At 45.7% G+C, this 17,606-nt stretch overlaps 1 protein-coding gene across 2 annotated transcripts in view; it reads right to left on the minus strand.

The window, feature by feature from the left end:
• Window positions 1–17,598, minus strand: part of NGLY1 (N-glycanase 1) — a 44,692-nt gene extending 27,094 nt beyond the window's left edge. For both annotated transcript variants that reach the window (XM_040353013.1, XM_040353014.1), the window contains exons 1-3: window positions 17,473–17,598; window positions 12,854–12,968; window positions 2,530–2,742 (exon numbers count right to left, since the gene is read on the minus strand). In XM_040353013.1, the coding sequence (XP_040208947.1) occupies window positions 2,530–2,742; window positions 12,854–12,968; window positions 17,473–17,579 (435 nt within the window). In that variant the 5' untranslated portion in view covers window positions 17,580–17,598. The remainder of the gene's footprint in view (window positions 1–2,529; window positions 2,743–12,853; window positions 12,969–17,472) is intronic.
• Between the last annotated feature and the right edge of the window lie 8 nt (window positions 17,599–17,606).

Here is a 17,606-nt window from a genome sequence, read left to right on the forward strand (position 1 = left end):
CAAAAGAACACATGACCCAAAAACCACACCAAAAACGCATTGTGAGCGCGGTTTACATTGCTTTCAATAGGAAGGTGCATTTTTCTAACTCCCCAAACATGCTGCAAGCAGGAAACTGCGCTTTAAGAACTGGGGTATGTACTAATACTGTAAATCCAGACTGAATCATTGAACAATTAGAACATAAAGATATGGCTAATGTACTTCCTATATGATGTTTGCTATGTAACAATTTTGCTAATTTTTGCAAAAAACTGGGGTATGTAAACTTTTAAACGGGGTTATTTGGGTACTTTCTGTGGCCATTATGATTTTAAAAAAAAAGACATTCTGCCAGGGTATGTAAACTTATGAGCACAACTGTACAGGTTAACATCTAGGGCAATCAAAGGGTTAAATATGCGAGTCTAACAACGTGGGCTGCTTTTTACTAAAGATCTCTTTGTTTCTTATCCCTGCTTCACGGTATTTGTAGTAGTATTTATGTTTTCACTAGAAAGGTTTAACCAGCCAGGTAATAGTAAGGTGGGCTGTATGGAACCACAAAGCTTTCCACGTAGTCAGAGCAAAGAACACGAGAGCCTATGAAAACAAAGTATCCTTATATCTTATTTCTTTGCTAACAGCTTCTATGGGGAAGAGTTTGGGGAGCAATCAGAAAGAATAACCAGGTTATAGTGAGGTAGGCTGAAATGGCACTAAAACACTTAGCAGACTAGCATGAAGCTTGGTACAGCCTTTTGAAAACTGAAGAAGAGGTCTGCTAGAGCTGCACGATTCTGCCTAAAATAAGAACCATTATTTTTTTTTGCTTAGAAGATTTTCTCACGGTGAAAGATCATCTTACACATTATACAAAAAAATTGGGATAACTTTACGGTTTTGTTTTCTTTTTAAATTTATTGAAGTGTATTTTTTCCCCCCAAAAAATGCGTTTGAAAGACCGCTGCGCAAATACTGGGTGACAAAGTATTGCAACAACCGCCATTTTATTCACTAGGGCAGTGATGGCGAACCTTGGCACCCCAGATGTTTTGGAACTACATTTCCCATGATGCTCATGCACACTGCAGTGCAGTTGAGCATCATGGGTAATGTAGTTCCAAAACATCTGGGGTGCCAAGGTTCGCCATCACTGCACTAGGGCATGGGTCTTCAAACTACGGCCCTCCAGTTGTTCAGGAACTACAATTCCCATCATGCCTAGTCATGTCTGTGAATGGCAGTGTGTTACAATGTCTCATGGGATGTGTAGTTCTACAACAGCTGGAGGCCCGTAGTTTGAGAATCCCTGCACTAGAGTCTCTGCTAAAAAAAAGAATATATAACGTTTGGGGGTTCCAAGTAATTTTCTAGCAAAAAAAAATACTGATTTTAACTTGTAAGCAACAAGTGTCAGAAAAAGGTTAAGGGGCAGATCCACAAAAGTAATTTTAGATTTCCCGCATCGTATCTCAGATACGACGGCATCTGGGATCGATCCGACAGGCGTACGTCTTAGTACGCCGTCGGATCTATGCTGAAATTTTTCCGCGGCCGCTAGGTGGCGTTTCCGTCGAAATCCACGTTGAGTATGCAAATTAGCTAGTTACGGCGATCCACGAACGTACGTCGGCCCGGCGCATTTTTTTACGTCGTTTGCGTTCGGCTTTTTCCGGCGTATAGTTAAAGCTGCTATTATGAGGCGTACTCAATGTTAAGTATGGCCGTCGCTCCCGCGTACAATTTTGAATTTTTTACGTCGTTTGCGTAAGTCGTTCGCGAATAGGAATTTGCGTAGAATGACATCACCGTCGTAAGCATTGGCTGGTTCCGGTTTAATTTCGAGCATGCGCACTGGGATACCCCCACGGACGGCGCAGTTAAAAAAAAACGTTGTTTACGTCGGGTCACAACGTATTTACATAAAACACGCCCCCATTACACCCATTTGAATTCCGCGCCCTTACGCCGCTAAAGATACACTACGCCGCCGTAACTTACAGCGCAAATTCGTTGAGGATTCAAACCAAAAAAAAGTAAGTTACAGCGGCGTAGTGTATCTTAGATATGCTACGCCCGGCGCATTAATGCACTGCGCTACGTGGATCTGCCCCTTAGTCTTTAATTTGGTAAACTGCTCTCATTTACAGACCAAAGTTCATCCCTTTGATTTCTAAAAGAACTAAATAATACTTTGTTTATAGTTTTCTCCCAGCGCAGGCTGCCTGTTTTTTTCTTTGACAGATAAGTGAGCAGTGAACTCTCTGCACTTGTTACATGAATGAATCGGGGAAATGCTGCATAGAGATCGTGAGGGGGGATTGAATAGAGAGCGCTATTTTTTTAATGATTAATCGTGCAGCTCCAATGTCTACATGTCCCACTTCCATCAGAAATCTTCATTTTATGAAAATAGGCAGAGAACACAATCCATTCTTTTATACCCTTAGGCCAAATGTGCCTCCAGAACTGTTCTTATCTGATTATAATGCCCGAAACCTGTAGTAGTTATAACCTAGACTTTAGCATACCCTTTAAACTCATTACCGTGTAGTTGGAGGGAGTTTCTGCTGTAGGCTGGGGTCTGCTTTCCAGGTTGGGGTGGGGGTTGGGGTTGGATGGTTGTGGTTTACTTGAAGCAGCTGGGGAAGTTGGCTCTGACCCCGCCATCCGCTTGTTCCTCTCTGATTCTATACAGTCTCTGACTTTCCGCATTTTCTCAACCGATGCCTTTTTGGGAAACACAAGATGTGTCTCCCCCTGCAAAATCAACAAATATTACATCAGTTACAAGCCAAGATAACAGGAACTAGCCATTTCACTGGTAAGACGTCAAAGCCATATTAAACCCCAAATTCGAAAACGTAACAGATTGCAGCTTACCAATCATTAGAAGTGGCGGCTGCTTTAATCTTTTTAGGCTTTTTTCACCTGGTGATCTGGCCAGTAACACACCTCCTGTATTAGAGTGCCTCTACTCTGGATGAAGGAGAACAGGGGCACCTTTGCACAGCAGCACTGTAATCTAGGGGGAGGGGAGTGTTAGTTGCACTAGCAGATTTAGATATACTAAACAAATTGAATCCAGACTCCAGCTAACACTTTTTAACCACTTCACCCCCGGAAGGATTTCCCCCCTTCCTGACCAGGCCATGTTTTGCGATACGACACTACGTCGCTTTAACTGACAATTGCGCGATCGTGTGATGTTGTAGCCAAACAAAATGTATGTCCTTCTTTCCCCACAAATAATAAGCATATATTGATTGGTTTGCGCAAAAGTTATAGCGGCTACAAAATAGGGGATAGATTTATGTCATTTTTATAAAAAATGTTTTACTAGTAATGTCAATTTTTATCAGGACTGCAACAATACGGCGGACAGATCGGACACTATTTTGGGACGAGATCAGAGCTAAAAATAGCTATTGATTACTATATACGTGTCACTGGCAGGGAAGGGGTTAACACTAGGGGACAATCAAGGGGTTAACCGTGTTCCCTGGGTGTGTTCTAACTGTAGGGGGTTGGGACTGGCTAGGGGAGGAGAGCGGTCGGTGTTCATACTTAGTATGGACAGGTATCTTTTCCCACTTCCGGGAGTCCCTGACGCGAAGCTGTGACGTCACCGCGGGGCTCCCTCCTTCTCCCCTGGCCGCCAGGCCAATAGGAGAGAGGAGCTGGGCCTCTCGCATGCACAGTAGGTTTCCCGGCATGAAGCCGAAAGGCTACACTGCCGGGTTCTCCTACCCGCAATGGCGGCGAAGCACCCGACAGCTGATGTAAACATCAGCTGCGGGTGCCGACATCGCTGGACTCCAGGACAGGCAAGTGTCCATTTATTAAAAGCCAGCAGCTGCAGTATTTGTAGCTGCTGGCTTTTATTTTTTTTCCAAGGCTGGAACACCGCTTTAAGTGATTTATCGGAACTTAATTTTCTGACTGAAGCTCCACATTAAGCAACGCTGTCAGTAGTAAATTGTTGCAACCCTGTAACTACTACATCCACAGAACAGCGTGTTCTGTTAAAAATGAAGGAAAGAAAGCCTAAAAATGAAAACGAATTTAGCCATCACATCTAAGAATTGGTAAGCTGCAATATAATAAATGTTTGCTTTTGGGTTGAATACCGCTGTAACTGGTTAGTTTTCTATTGCTATAAGCATGTGATGCTCAAAGCTCCAAACACAACAAGCCAATAATTACATTCAATGTAGAAGGCACACAGATGGGGCTGATTTACTAAAATTGGAGTTTTTAAAATGTTATTGTCAAAGCTTAACTGAACAAGCTAGAAGCCGATTGGCTGCCATGCACAGCTAGCTGCACCAGATTTTGTAAATCAAGCCCACAGAGTCTCAGAAACAAGAGAACTGTCTCGGTCTCATTTCAGAATACAGATTGTACGTGTCTGCTAAATTTTGGTACTGTAGTTTTACTATGCAGTAAACCTATCCCGAGAGATATACCGGGGCTGTTGAACTGAAAATGCTGTTACACTGAAGAACAGGGGTGTAGATTAGGAAAATCTGAGAAAATTCACAAGTCCATATCTGTATACCGTATATACTCGAGTATAAGCCGACCCGAATATAAGCCGAGGCACCTAATTTTACCACAAAAAAAATGGTAAAACTTATTAACTCAAGTATAAGCCTATGGCAGGGTTTGACAAATTTGCTTGGAATCTAGGAGCCAGCTAAAAAAGTTAGGAGCCAAAAAACGTACCCCATCTGCCAAGCTCACACGCAGAAGCGAACGCATACGTGAGTAGCGCCCGCATATGTAAACGGTATTTAAACCACACGTGTGAGGTTGGGTTAACTTTACTGTTGTCTTATTTTTTAATTAAAAAAAGTGTATTTTTTCCCAAAAAAAGTGCGCTTGTAAGACCGCTGCACAAATACGGTGTGACAGAAAGTATTGCAACAACCACCATTTTTTTTCTCTAGGGTGTTAGAATAAAAAAATATATATAATGTTTGGGGGTTCTAATTAGAGGGAAGGAGATGGCAGTGAAAAAACACATTAGAACTGCTGTTTTTTGCTACTTGTAATGTAATGTAACCTGTAATGCCAACGGTCACCACAAGATGGCCACTCCTAGATTCCTTCTGCAGGCCTCAGCTTCCTTCTGTGAAGGCCGCAAAGCCGCGGCCTCAATTACCAGCGGGCGCGGGCCAGCCACGATCGCGCCCCGCGCTGGCCGGTAATTGAGGCTGCGGCTTTGCGGCCTTTTGCAGCTCTAAGCTTCCCCAGGCGCCAGGTCACAATTTCTTGTCGCAATTGCGACCTGGCGCCCGGATTTTGTCGAGGCCTGGCCTATGGTGTCCATCTGCATGCCTCACTGTGTCCATGCCTCACTATGTCCATGCCTAGACTTACGTTTAACATGGGAGTATAAAAAAGGGGTGCCCAGCTTTGAAAAATCGGTGCTCCCCAGCTGTAGGTCTCCCAGACAGCAAACTTTGCACACTTGTAGAGAACGAACTGGGGCTACATCTGTGCCAAGTTCAGGGGACCTATGGCCGGCCGGTACCGGGTCCCCAAAGTTACCGGAGAAATTACTGTTTAACATGGGAGTCTATGGAAGGGGTGCCCGAATTAGAAAAATCGGTGCTCCCCAGCCGTAGGCCCCCCGAACAATAAACTTTGCACACTTGTAGGGGAAGAGTGGGGCTATATGTGTGCCAAAATTGGCGTCCAGGGGACCTACGGCCGGCCAGTACCAACTCCCCAAAGTGCAGGAGATTAGGTTCAAAAAGGTGACTCGAGTCGAGTATAAGCCGAAGGGGGCAATTTCAGCACCAAAAAAAGGGGTGAAAAACTTGGCTTATACTCGAGTATATACGGTACTTGTTCTGACCCAAAAGAAAGTCAACATGGCAACCAGATAACTATCAATTTGCCCAGGTTCACACTGACTGCGGGAAGGAAACTCGCACGCTTTTATTCCCACGTCAGTCCCGATCTCAGAGAGATCTGTGCAGTTTTCTGCACAGATCTCAATGGAAATTGCACCATGAAATCGCCAAACGTAGTACAGAAACTACTTTTGGGAATTAGTGTGTGCGGTGCCGTTGCATGAATGTGAACCAGGACTTTCAGAGAGAAAGCTCTGCTATGGCAGCTTTTATATCTCGGTCATACCAGGTTTTGTACTGGAATCATTGTTTTGGCCGTTATTTGTATGTAATGACAAGGGCAGCTCAGTTGCATGCTTAATTGGCAATTAGCAACAAGAAGGCTGCGTTTTTACATAATTTCTAGGACACTGCAAGTCACAAAGGTATTGGGTTATCAGACCATGGCTGTATAATGAACAGTCTTTGTATGCGATTTTATGTCTCATCAAATATTTATACTAGAGCAAGTCTTTAAAAACGGACTTGTTAAAGGCTGAGGAACACAGCAAAATACCATCCAAGGATAACCGATCTTGACAAAAATATGTAGCCTGGCATTGCGGACCTCTTAAAAATGCCAACTGTCTGGCTGTCGAGCTAATTATCCAGCTTTTATTACGTTGAACCATTGACAGATAACAAGTACACAGACCAGGAGATCCCACTTAAAGTGGTTGTATGCCCCGCTTGGTCATTTTTACCTCTAGGTAAGCCTATAATAAGGTAAAATTAATATCTCCTAAACCTGCGCTTTGAAGTCCCGGCGGATCTTGCCGGAAAAAAGAGAACTCCTGCGCGCATGTGCGAGAGTGAAGTCATCGTGATTTCGGCCAATCACAGCGACAAAGCCAGTGAATCCGGAAGAAACGCAGAAGGAACATGTCAGCCCCCTCAGCGGTGACTGGGCGAGCTGCAGGAGCTTCATTCTAAGGAAATTCATAACAGACTAGTATGCAATACATACTAGCCCATTATGCTATTGTCTTGCAGGATTTTTGTTGGGCCATTTACTACCCCTTTAATTGGCTGCATACTTGTTCTAGATTCTAGTGTCTCAGAATTTAAAGTACACCTATTTGCAAACTATGCACATTAAAATACTTACATATTGAATAAGCAGTAAAAGCACTTTAATACAGGTCCTCACTGACCTCTGTAGCTCTAGACATTGTGGAGAAATTAATATTCAAACTTCATCACACACTAAAATCATACTTTATCTCCACTTATTTTCCAAGACAGACTGAACGTGGCAGTCTGCCAAATTTGTACATCAGATTTTGCTAACCTGTTAGAAACCAGAGTCTTTGTTATAAACATCATATTCTTTGTTGTGATCTTTGAAGATTACTCACTTCAGAGTACTTGCAGCTACAGGGGTCAGTTTGTTTACTTTACTGCTTGTTGAATTGGCACTTCACACTACACTTTTGTTTAACAAATCATTTCCCATTAACCAGGAAAACATTGCCCAGTACATTATATTGTTCATATTTGTGCCACAGAACTAACAATTTTCATTATCTCCTGGCTCCGACTCCAGATTCCTCAGTGCAGCTTCCCTGAATTTCTGGTCGGGGATCATGCTAACATAGGACATTCAACTCTAGTACTGCCTGGGAGCGTGCATGCAAGGGTGACTCCACAGGCCATCCTGAAACCATAAAGCAGGGTTATAGCTGTTGGGAACTCTTTAACAATACAAAATTCATCTGTGGGCAATATGCTGGAACGATCAAACCCCTACAGCGGAGGTCAGATTGTCACCCTTAAAAATGGCAGAAAAAGATCATTGCTGACGCAGCTTGGCTCCCCAATTGTCCTTGGCCCTGGAACCACTCAGGCACCATTCAACAGGAAGCCGATCAGGCACAAGCAGCATGGAGATATTGCATTCCATCCTTGGATGGGTTTGAAAATAGGGAAGAAATCACCAATTCCCAAGCCCTGACCTGGCATGAACTACTGTACAGAAACAAAGACTGAGGGGGGAGAGAACACAGTATTGTAGGATTCCATGATAGCTAAAACCATGACTTCCACTACAACTCCTTATGTGTGCAAATAGCTACATGGAGCATGGTCTAACTCTAAACTAATAACACTATTGGACATCAGGGTACAAAAGAGTGAAAAGATGAGCCCTCTGATCACTATAGAAAAAAAAATACTTAAAGCGGAGTTCCGGCCACAATTTCACTTTTTATATATAAATACCCCTGTAATACACAAGCTTAATGTATTCTAGTAAAGTTAGTCTGTAAACTAAGGTCCGTTTTGTTAGGTTGTTACAGCATTTAGACACTTTATAAAATAGAAATTGACTGGGGCCATCTTAAGTGTGGGCATCATGAAGCCAGACTGTATGACTTCAGCCTTGCAGATCTCGCACATGCTCAGTGCTGCACAAGCAGTGTCAGATCAGGTTTCAGCACCTGTACTGTCCAAGTCACATGATTCTTTGAGACTGGGGAGTGCACAGACTCCTGGAAAGTTACACCCACTACATTCCCAGGAGTCTGTGCATTGTAGGTTAGGAAGCTTAAGCACCTAGGTGCAGGAAGAGGGAAGATTAACTATTCTGCCTAGCAACAACACTTTGAAGGCATCTAAAAAAAAAAAAAATTTTCCTTAAAGAACTAATGACATTTCTTTTTAAAACTACTGATGTAATGTTATATTTATGGGTGGAACTCCACTTTAAAGTGTAACTCCACTTTTGTTGAGAAAAAAACATTCCTCTCTGGGTGATCGATGTACATTGCAAGGATTATAACAAACTTTGATGCAGATTTCTACCTTTTGTTATTGTGCAGAAATACATGTGTTTGTCTGTGCCTCTGTACTAGTGTGTCCAATGAGAGTGGTTTCAAAATTAACTGTCAGGTGTGGCAGCTGCAGGTCATTAATGAGGAAATGTTTCCGGGGAGTGGTCAGTACACAGTCTATGTACAGAACAACCCCAGGTAGCCATATTGCAATGCGCTCTCAGGAAAGGTAATTGATAATAACATGCAATTACAATATGGATTAGTGTCGCAATTATCTGTGCTATATTATTTATTCTTTATTTGCTAGACTGCCAAATCAGTCACTAAATCAGGGGTCTCAAACTGGTGGCCCTCCAGCTGTTGTGGAACTACAAGTCCCATCATGCCTCTGCCTGAGGGAGTCATGCTTGTAACTGTCCACCTTGCAATGCCTCATGGGACTTGTAGTTTCGCAACAGCTGGAGGGCCGTCAGTTCAAGACCCCTGCACTAAATCATGCATTGGTACTTGGGGTGTAGAATTGGGCCCTACTATACTAGATCCTTGTTTACTAAAAGTAATCAACGATGAGTCTTCTACTTTCTGTGCAGCGTGGCAATGCCAAAGGGCTCTTTGAATATAAAGGGCTGTAATTCAGATAGCAAGGATAACTTGTACAAATTTGTGGCAGTGTCAAATTATAAGGGCCAGATTCTGAAAGGACTTACGACGGCGCAGCGCCATGTACGCCGTCGGAAGTCCTAATCCGACCCGTCGTATCTATGCGCCTGATTCTTAGAATCAGTTACGCATAGATATTCATTAGATCCGACAGGCGTAAGTCTCTTACGCCGTCGGATCTTAACTGCATTTTTTTGTTGACCACTAGGTGGCGCTTCCGTCGAATTCTGTGTCGAGTATGCAAATTAGCTAGATACGCAAATTCCCAAACGTACGCGCGGCCGACGTAGTAAAGTTACGACGTTTACGTTAGGCTTTTCCCGGCGTATAGTTGCCCCTGCTATATGAGGCATAAGTGCGGCGTACCAATGTTAAGTATGGCCGTCGTTCCTGCGTCGAAATTTGAAAAAGTTACGTCGTTTGCGTAAGTCATCCTTGAATGGGGCTGGACGTCACTTACGTTCACGTCGAAACCAATGACGTCCTTGCAGCGTACTTTGGAGCAATGCACACTGGGAAATTCCACGGACGGCGCATGCGCCGTTCCACAAAAACGTCAATCACAGTAGTTTTACATAAAACACGCCCCAAATTTGAATTAGGCGGGCTTACACAGGCCGATTTACGCTATGCCGCCGCAACTTACGGAGCAAGTGCTTTGAGAATACAGCACTTGCCCGTGTAAGTTGTGGAGGCGTAACGTAAATCAGATACGTTACGCCCGCACAATTTTACGCGGATGTACAAAAATCTGGCCCTAAGTCTTGTTAATTTGCTGCACATTTTTACTGGCAAGTTGTACGCTTACAGAGCGCAAGTTCTGGTTGATTTGGTAAATTTGGTCCAAATTCAGCCACAGTGACCCCTGTGGTGGGATGACTGTTGCGCAACATAAAGTGACATTTTTAACAATAAACAAGCGATACTACACTATATCTTCCTTCCCAGGCTCTTTGTTTGGCAGAGCTTACTTTGCAGATGTGGGTGATTGAAGTGGAAGATAGATACTAAAGATTTGATCTGGCTGTTCCCGCTCTCATTCGACCTGGTTCACCACACATGTGAACGATCGCTTGGGAGGAGATCGTTGAATGGTTTCCAGGGATTGAGGATTAACTTTATGCTTTACGGTCACTTGCTGGCCAGAGCCATCTGGTGAGCGCAATTTGTTGTCACTTTGGGTGACAACTTTCCCTATTTTCTTCCTAGCGGGCAGCTAGTATCAGACAGCAACATATCTCTGTCCCCACATCTGAATTTAAATGTCAGGTCCCCCGCATGGTGAGAATGCTGAGCCCCCTCCAGAACCCTGGGACTTGTTGCAATACTGGTGAAAGTTGAGTTGCATAGATCACTACGTAAAGGAAATTTCTTTTTTTCCCCCTAAATAGCTTCCTTTACCTTAGTGCAGTCCTCCTTCACTTCTCATCCTTCCATTTTGCTTTTAAATGTCCTTATTTCTTCGGAGAAATCCTCACTTCCTGTTCTTCTGTCTGTAATTCCACACAGTAATGAGAGGCTTTCTCCCTGGTGTGGAGAAAGCCCCTTTAGGGGGGAGGGGGCGAGCAAGCGTGTCAGGACGCCCACTAACATACAAAGTAGAGAGTGTCCTGACTTGCCTGCTCGCCCCCTCCCCCCTCAAGAGGCTTTCTACACACCAGGGAGAAAGCCTTGCATTACTGTGTGGAGTTACAGACAGAAGAACAGGAAGTGAGGATTTCTCAGAAGAAATAAGAACATAAAAGCAAAATGGAAGGATGAGGTAAGTGAAGGAGGACTGCACTAAGGTAAAGGAAGCTATTTAGGAAAAAAATGTACCTTTACAACCCCTTTAAAAGCTAATCTCACTAAATCTCACAGCATCTGACACATTTTCAGGTCTATTAGAAACCTAGAGCCCTTCACACCAGACATCCTACAAATGTGTCAGAGCTGAAGCAGTTTTGTAAAGAGGGATGGTCAAAAATTCCTCTGGAAGGCTTGTTATAAGTCATTGTTGCCAAAGGAGGGTTGAGCACCTATTATCTCCAAGGATTCACTTACTTTTTCTTTCACCAATGTGAATGATTAATGGGTGTGTGCAATAAAGACATAAGAACTTATAGCTAGATTCACATCGATGGCTGCAACTTTAAGGCGGCGCAGCTTAAGGCATTTAAGCTACGCCGCCTTAAGTTAGCGAGGCAAGTACATGATTCTCAAAGTACTTGCCTGCTAAGTTACGGCGGCGTAGCCTAAAGCGGGCGGGCGTAAGGGCGCCTAATTGAAATTTAGCTGAGGGGGCGTGTTTTATGTTAATGGGGCTTGACCTGACGTTTTTGACGTTTTTTTTTTTTTTTTTTTTCAAATATAGTTTTTTATTTTATTTTATAGTAACATACATACAATAACAACATTACCACACAATTTAAACTTACACGCAAAGTTTACACATATAAATCTCAGACACAGCTGGACTCATAGACTGGAGTAGATAACCCAACTTAGGAGGCCCTTAACTTAAAGCTCCCAGTCATCAGTTCAATAACCCCCTTAGATATTTTCCGCATTGCAACAGAGTCATCAAATGTGCGGGGGGGGGGGTGTTATGGCGCTCTGTCGCGTCTATCGGCCGTCCAATACTCATATCGTCTTAATGAAAGGGGAAGAAAAAAAACATACTCATATATACACACATATACACACGCACACAAAGAGAGACAGACATGGGAAAAAGAAACAGCCAAGGAAAGATGGGGGGGGTTGACCCAGGGACGCGGGCTCGTCTCAAGTCGTAAAAGCCACAACAGCTGTATCCCCTTGCCAGACTAAGAATCACGTAGAGCCGATCCTTCATCTGAATAGATGTTTGACGGTTTTTTTTAACTGCGCATGCGCCGTGCGCCTACATTTCCCAGTGTGCATTGCGGCTATGTCCGCCGCACGGGCCTATTGATTTTGACGTGGACGTAAATCCCTATTCACAGACGACTTACGCAAACGACGTAAAATTTTCGAATTTCAAAGCAGGAACGGCGGCCATACTTTAACATTGGCTACGCCACCTAGGGGGCATCTTTAACTTTAGGCGGCCTATCTCTTACATAAACGGCGTAAATGTACTGTGGTGGCCGGGCGTAGGTTTGTGAATAGGCGTATCTACTGATTTACATATTCTACACCGACCGCAATGGAAGCGCCACCTAGCAGCCAGCCGAAATATTGCAACCTAAGATAGGACGGCGCAAGCCGTCGTATCTTAGATATGTTTAAGCGTATCTCTGTTTGAGAATACACTTAAACATAGGTCAGCGCAGATTCTGAGTTAGGTCGGCGTATCTACTGATACGCCGACCTAACTCTTACTGAATCTAGCTACTTGAATGCTTTGTGTGTTATCAGCTTAAGCACACTGTGACTTAGATGAGGATCAGATCACATTTTATGGCAAATGACCAGTTAATTCCAATAGGTTCACATACTTTTTCTTGACACTGTAGCAGACAAGTCATGTCACTTTACATTAATGCCATAAACTCTACAACTAAGAATTACCTCTTCAAATCCCATTTCAAATAAACATTCAACAGCTCCTGGGACTGGCAAAAGTCTGGTAGCAAATGCTGTATTCCCAATTCTTATGGATCTGTATTTTTCCTCATTTGGACTCCTGTTAGAATAAAAGAAAAATTATACTTAGCCGCAATGCACACTGGGAAATGTAGTCGCCCGGCGCATGCGCAGTAAAAAAAAAAAAACTTCAAAAACGTAAGGTCAAGCACAATTAGCATACAACACGCCCCCTTAACACACATTTGAATTAGGCGCCTTTACGCCCGCCGATTTAGGCTACGCCGACGTAACTTAGCAGGCAAGTACATTGTGAATCATGTACTTGCCTCGCTAATTTACGGCGGCGTAGCTTAAATTCCTTAAGCTACGCCGCCGCAAAGTTGCGGCGATCTTACTGAATCTACCCAATTGAGTTAAAGCAAATGTCACAAACTTAAAATACAGGATGTTTACTTGATGCATGGGGGTGGATTTACTAAAAGTGGAGAATGCAAAATCTGGTGCAGCTCTGCCTAGGAACCAATCACTGTCCAGGTATTTTTTTTTGTTGAAGCTTAATTGAAAAAGCTGAAGTTAGAAGCTGATTGGCTACCATGCACAGCTGCACCAGATTTTGCACTCTCCGGTTTTAGTAAATCAACCCCTATGTCAGCACGCAGCAGGGACACAAGCCACGCCTTCCCTCCTTATAACGGCAGTGCTTGGAGTAGAGTAGTAAAGCAGACCTCTCACATTCCTTTGAAGGGAAAGTCCAACCTAAGCTGCCTAACTGGTAGCATGCAAGTTGTATGCAGTAAAAGGAAGTGAATGTCAGCAGTGGTAATAAAGTAACGCTAAAGGTAAACCATGTTTTCCATTTTGGATAGTGTAACCACTGATAAAGGACACTACTCTGCCAACTGACATCAATGATGGGGACTCCAGTCCTCCCAATGGTACCAACGATGGGGACTCCATTCCTCCCAATGGTACCAACGATGGGGACTCTAGTCCTCCCAATGGTACCAACGATGGGGACTCTAGTCCTCCCAATGGTACCAACGATGGGGACTCTAGTCCTCCCAATGGTACCAACGATGGGGACTTTAGTCCTTCCAATGGTACCAACGATGGGGACTCTAGTCCTCCCAATGGTAAAAACGCTATTAGGGAAAAGGAACTAGGGGTGACCCCTACAGAACCCAAGTAGGAAGAGTAATGGACTACCTCGGTACCCAATTATTGAACAAAGATATTAAAAAATATAAAAACAAATTGTACAAAATTGTTAAATAGACATAGTTGCACAATGTGTGATAAAACAGCAATTCATGATAACCTCAGACAGTAAGTTATACAAACATGATGTCTGATTGGTCACATAGTAGCCTCAGAGGAATGCTGAAGGCATATGATTCATGATGTACTGTAAAGGCTCTACAGGTTTTGTGGCATGGGCCGCTTCATCAGGTGTTATACATAGTATCATCACCCCCTTTCCCCTTCCTCGCTCTCTTCTTCATGTTTTCCCCTCTTCCCTTGTCCCTCCCCCCTCTCTCTTTCACACTCTTCCTCCTTTCCTTGCCCTCTCCATTTCCTCTTATTTCCTGTCCTTCTCTATTCCCCTCCCCCCTCTCTTACTTTCCTCATTCTTTATCTCTCCCCCACTTTCTCCTACCAATTTACCTTTTCTTACTACCCTTTGCTCGTCTACCTTTCGTTTGTTCCCCGCTTTTCTTTCCTCCCCTATCCTAGGATGGCCCCCCATTCTCCTCTACGGGAGGATCCCCCCCTTCTCCTCTACAGGAAGTGGTGTGGGACGATCCCCCATTCTCCTCTACAGGAAGTGGTGTGGGACGATCCCCCCATTCTCCTCTACGGGAAGTGGTGTAGGACGATCCCCCCATTCTCCTCTACGGGAAGTGGTGTAGGACGATCCCCCCTTCTCCTCTACAGGAAGTGGTGTGGGACGATCCCCCATTCTCCTCTACAGGAAGTGGTGTGGGACGATCCCCCATTCTCCTCTACGGGAAGTGGTGTAGGACGATCCCCACTTCTCTCTACGGGAAGTGGTGTGGGATGATCCCCCCATCCTCCTCTATGGGAAGTGGTGTGGGATGATCCCCCCCATTCTCTTCTATGGGAAGTGGTGTGGGATGATCCCCCCATCCTCCTCTATGGGAAGTGGTGTGGGATGATCCCCCCATTCTCCTCTATGGGAAGTGGTGTGGGATGATCCCCCCATCCTCCTCTATGGGAAGTGGTGTGGGATGATCCCCCCATCCTCCTCTATGGGAAGTGGTGTGGGATGATCCCCCCATCCTCCTCTATGGGAAGTGGTGTGGGATGATCCCCCATTCTACTCTATGGGAAGTGGTGTGGGATGATCCCCCCCCCCCATCCTCCTCTACGGGAAGTGGTGTGGGATGACCCCCCATCCTCCTCTATGGGAAGTGGTGTGGGATGACCCCCCATCCTCCTCTATGGGAAGTGGTGTGGGATGATCCCCCCATTCTCCTCTATGGGAAGTGGTGTGGGATGATCCCCCATCCTCCTCAATGGGAAGTGATGTGGGACGATCCCCCATTCTCCTCTATGGGAAGTGGTGTGGGATGATCCCCCCATTCTCCTCTATGGGAAGTGGTGTGGGATGATCCCCCCATTCTCCTCTATGGGAAGTGGTGTGGGATGATCCCCCCATTCTCCTCTATGGGAAGTGATGTGGGATGATCCCCCCATTCTCCTCTATGGGAAGTGGTGTGGGATGATCCCCCCATTCTCCTCTATGGGAAGTGGTGTGGGATGATCCCCCCATTCTCCTCTATGGGAAGTGATGTGGGATTACTCCCCCTATTCTCCTCTATGGGAAGTGATGTGGGATGATCCCCCCATTCTCCTCTATGGGAAGTGGTGTGGGATGATCCCCCATCCTCCTCTATGGGAAGTGGTGTGAGATGATCCCCCCCATCCTCCTCTATGGGAAGTGGTGTGGGACGATCCCCCTTCTCCTCTATGGGAAGTGGTGTGGGATGATCCCCCCATTCTCCTCTATGGGAAGTGGTGTGGGATGATCCCCCCATTCTCCTCTATGGGAAGTGGTGTGGGATGATCCCCCATCCTCCTCTATGGGAAGTGGTGTGGGATGATCCCCCCATTCTCCTCTATCGGAAGTGGTGTGGGATGATCCCCCATTCTCCTCTATGGGAAGTGATGTGGGATGATCCCCCATTCTCCTCTATGGGAAGTGATGTGGGATGATCCCCCCATCCTCCTCTATGGGAAGTGGTGTGGGATGATCCCCCATTCTCCTCTATGGGAAGTGGTGTGGGATGATCCCCCATTCTCCTCTATGGGAAGTGGTGTGGGATGATCCCCCATTCTCCTCTATGGGAAGTGGTGTGGGATGATCCCCCCCATCCTCCTCTATGGGAAGTGGTGTGGGATGACCCCCCATTCTCCTCTATGGGAAGTGGTGTGGGATGATCCCCCCCCTCATTCTCCTCTATGGGAAGTGGTGTGGGATGATCCCCCATTCTCCTCTATGGGAAGTGATGTGGGATGATCCCCCATTCTCCTCTATGGGAAGTGGTGTGGGATGATCCCCCATTCTCCTCTATGGGAAGTGGTGTGGGACGATCCCCCATTCTCCTCTATGGGAAGTGATGTGGGATGATCCCCCATTCTCCTCTATGGGAAGTGGTGTGGGATGATCCCCCATTCTCCTCTATGGGAAGTGGTGTGGGATGATCCCCCCCATTTTCCTCTATGGGAAGTGGTGTGGGATGATCCCCCCCATTCTCCTCTATGGGAAGTGGTGTGGGATGATCCCCCCCCATTCTCCTCTATGGGAAGTGGTGTGGGATGATCCCCCATTCTCCTCTATGGGAAGTGGTGTGGGACAATCCCCCATTCTCCTCTATGGGAAGTGATGTGGGATGATCCCCCATTCTTCTCTATGGGAAGTGGTGTGGGATGATCCCCCATTCTCCTCTATGGGAAGTGGTGTGGGATGATCCCCCCCATTCTCCTCTATGGGAAGTGGTGTGGGATGATCCCCCCCATTCTCTTCTATGGGAAGTGGTGTGGGATGATCCCCCCCATTCTCCTCTATGGGAAGTGGTGTGGGATGATCCCCCCCATTCTCCTCTATGGGAAGTGGTGTGGGATGATCCCCCATTCTCCTCTATGGGAAGTGGTGTGGGACGATCCCCCATTCTCCTCTATGGGAAGTGATGTGGGATGATCCCCCATTCTCCTCTATGGGAAGTGGTGTGGGATGATCCCCCATTCTCCTCTATGGGAAGTGGTGTGGGATGATCCCCCATCCTCCTCTATGGGAAGTGGTGCGGGATGACCCCCCCATCCTCCTCTATGGGAAGTGATGTGGGATGATCCCCCCATCCTCCTCTATGGGAAGTGATGTGGGATGATTCAGGTGATGATCTGTATCTATTGATCAGTATTGATAAGCCCTGTAGCAGAGAAATGCGGACATTTCCCCTATGTTATTATTGTGAATGAGAACAGTGACACGTTCATCAGAGGTCAGGACACACAGCACGCCCGGTAACACCGGCAGATGACCGGAGCGCGCACACAGTCCGGGGATGAGTCCGCCTCACCTCAGTATATTGTCGGCATAGGTGAGGAGGAGCTGAGAGGCGTCCAGGAAGACCTGCCGTCCGTTCTGGCAGAGCTCGGTGACGGCGGAGGATTGATTGGAAGCCATCCTGGGCTCTGGAAGAGGAGCAGGCTG

This window comes from Rana temporaria, chromosome 5 (genome assembly GCF_905171775.1).
Source record: "Rana temporaria chromosome 5, aRanTem1.1, whole genome shotgun sequence".
Taxonomy (NCBI): domain Eukaryota; kingdom Metazoa; phylum Chordata; class Amphibia; order Anura; family Ranidae; genus Rana; species Rana temporaria.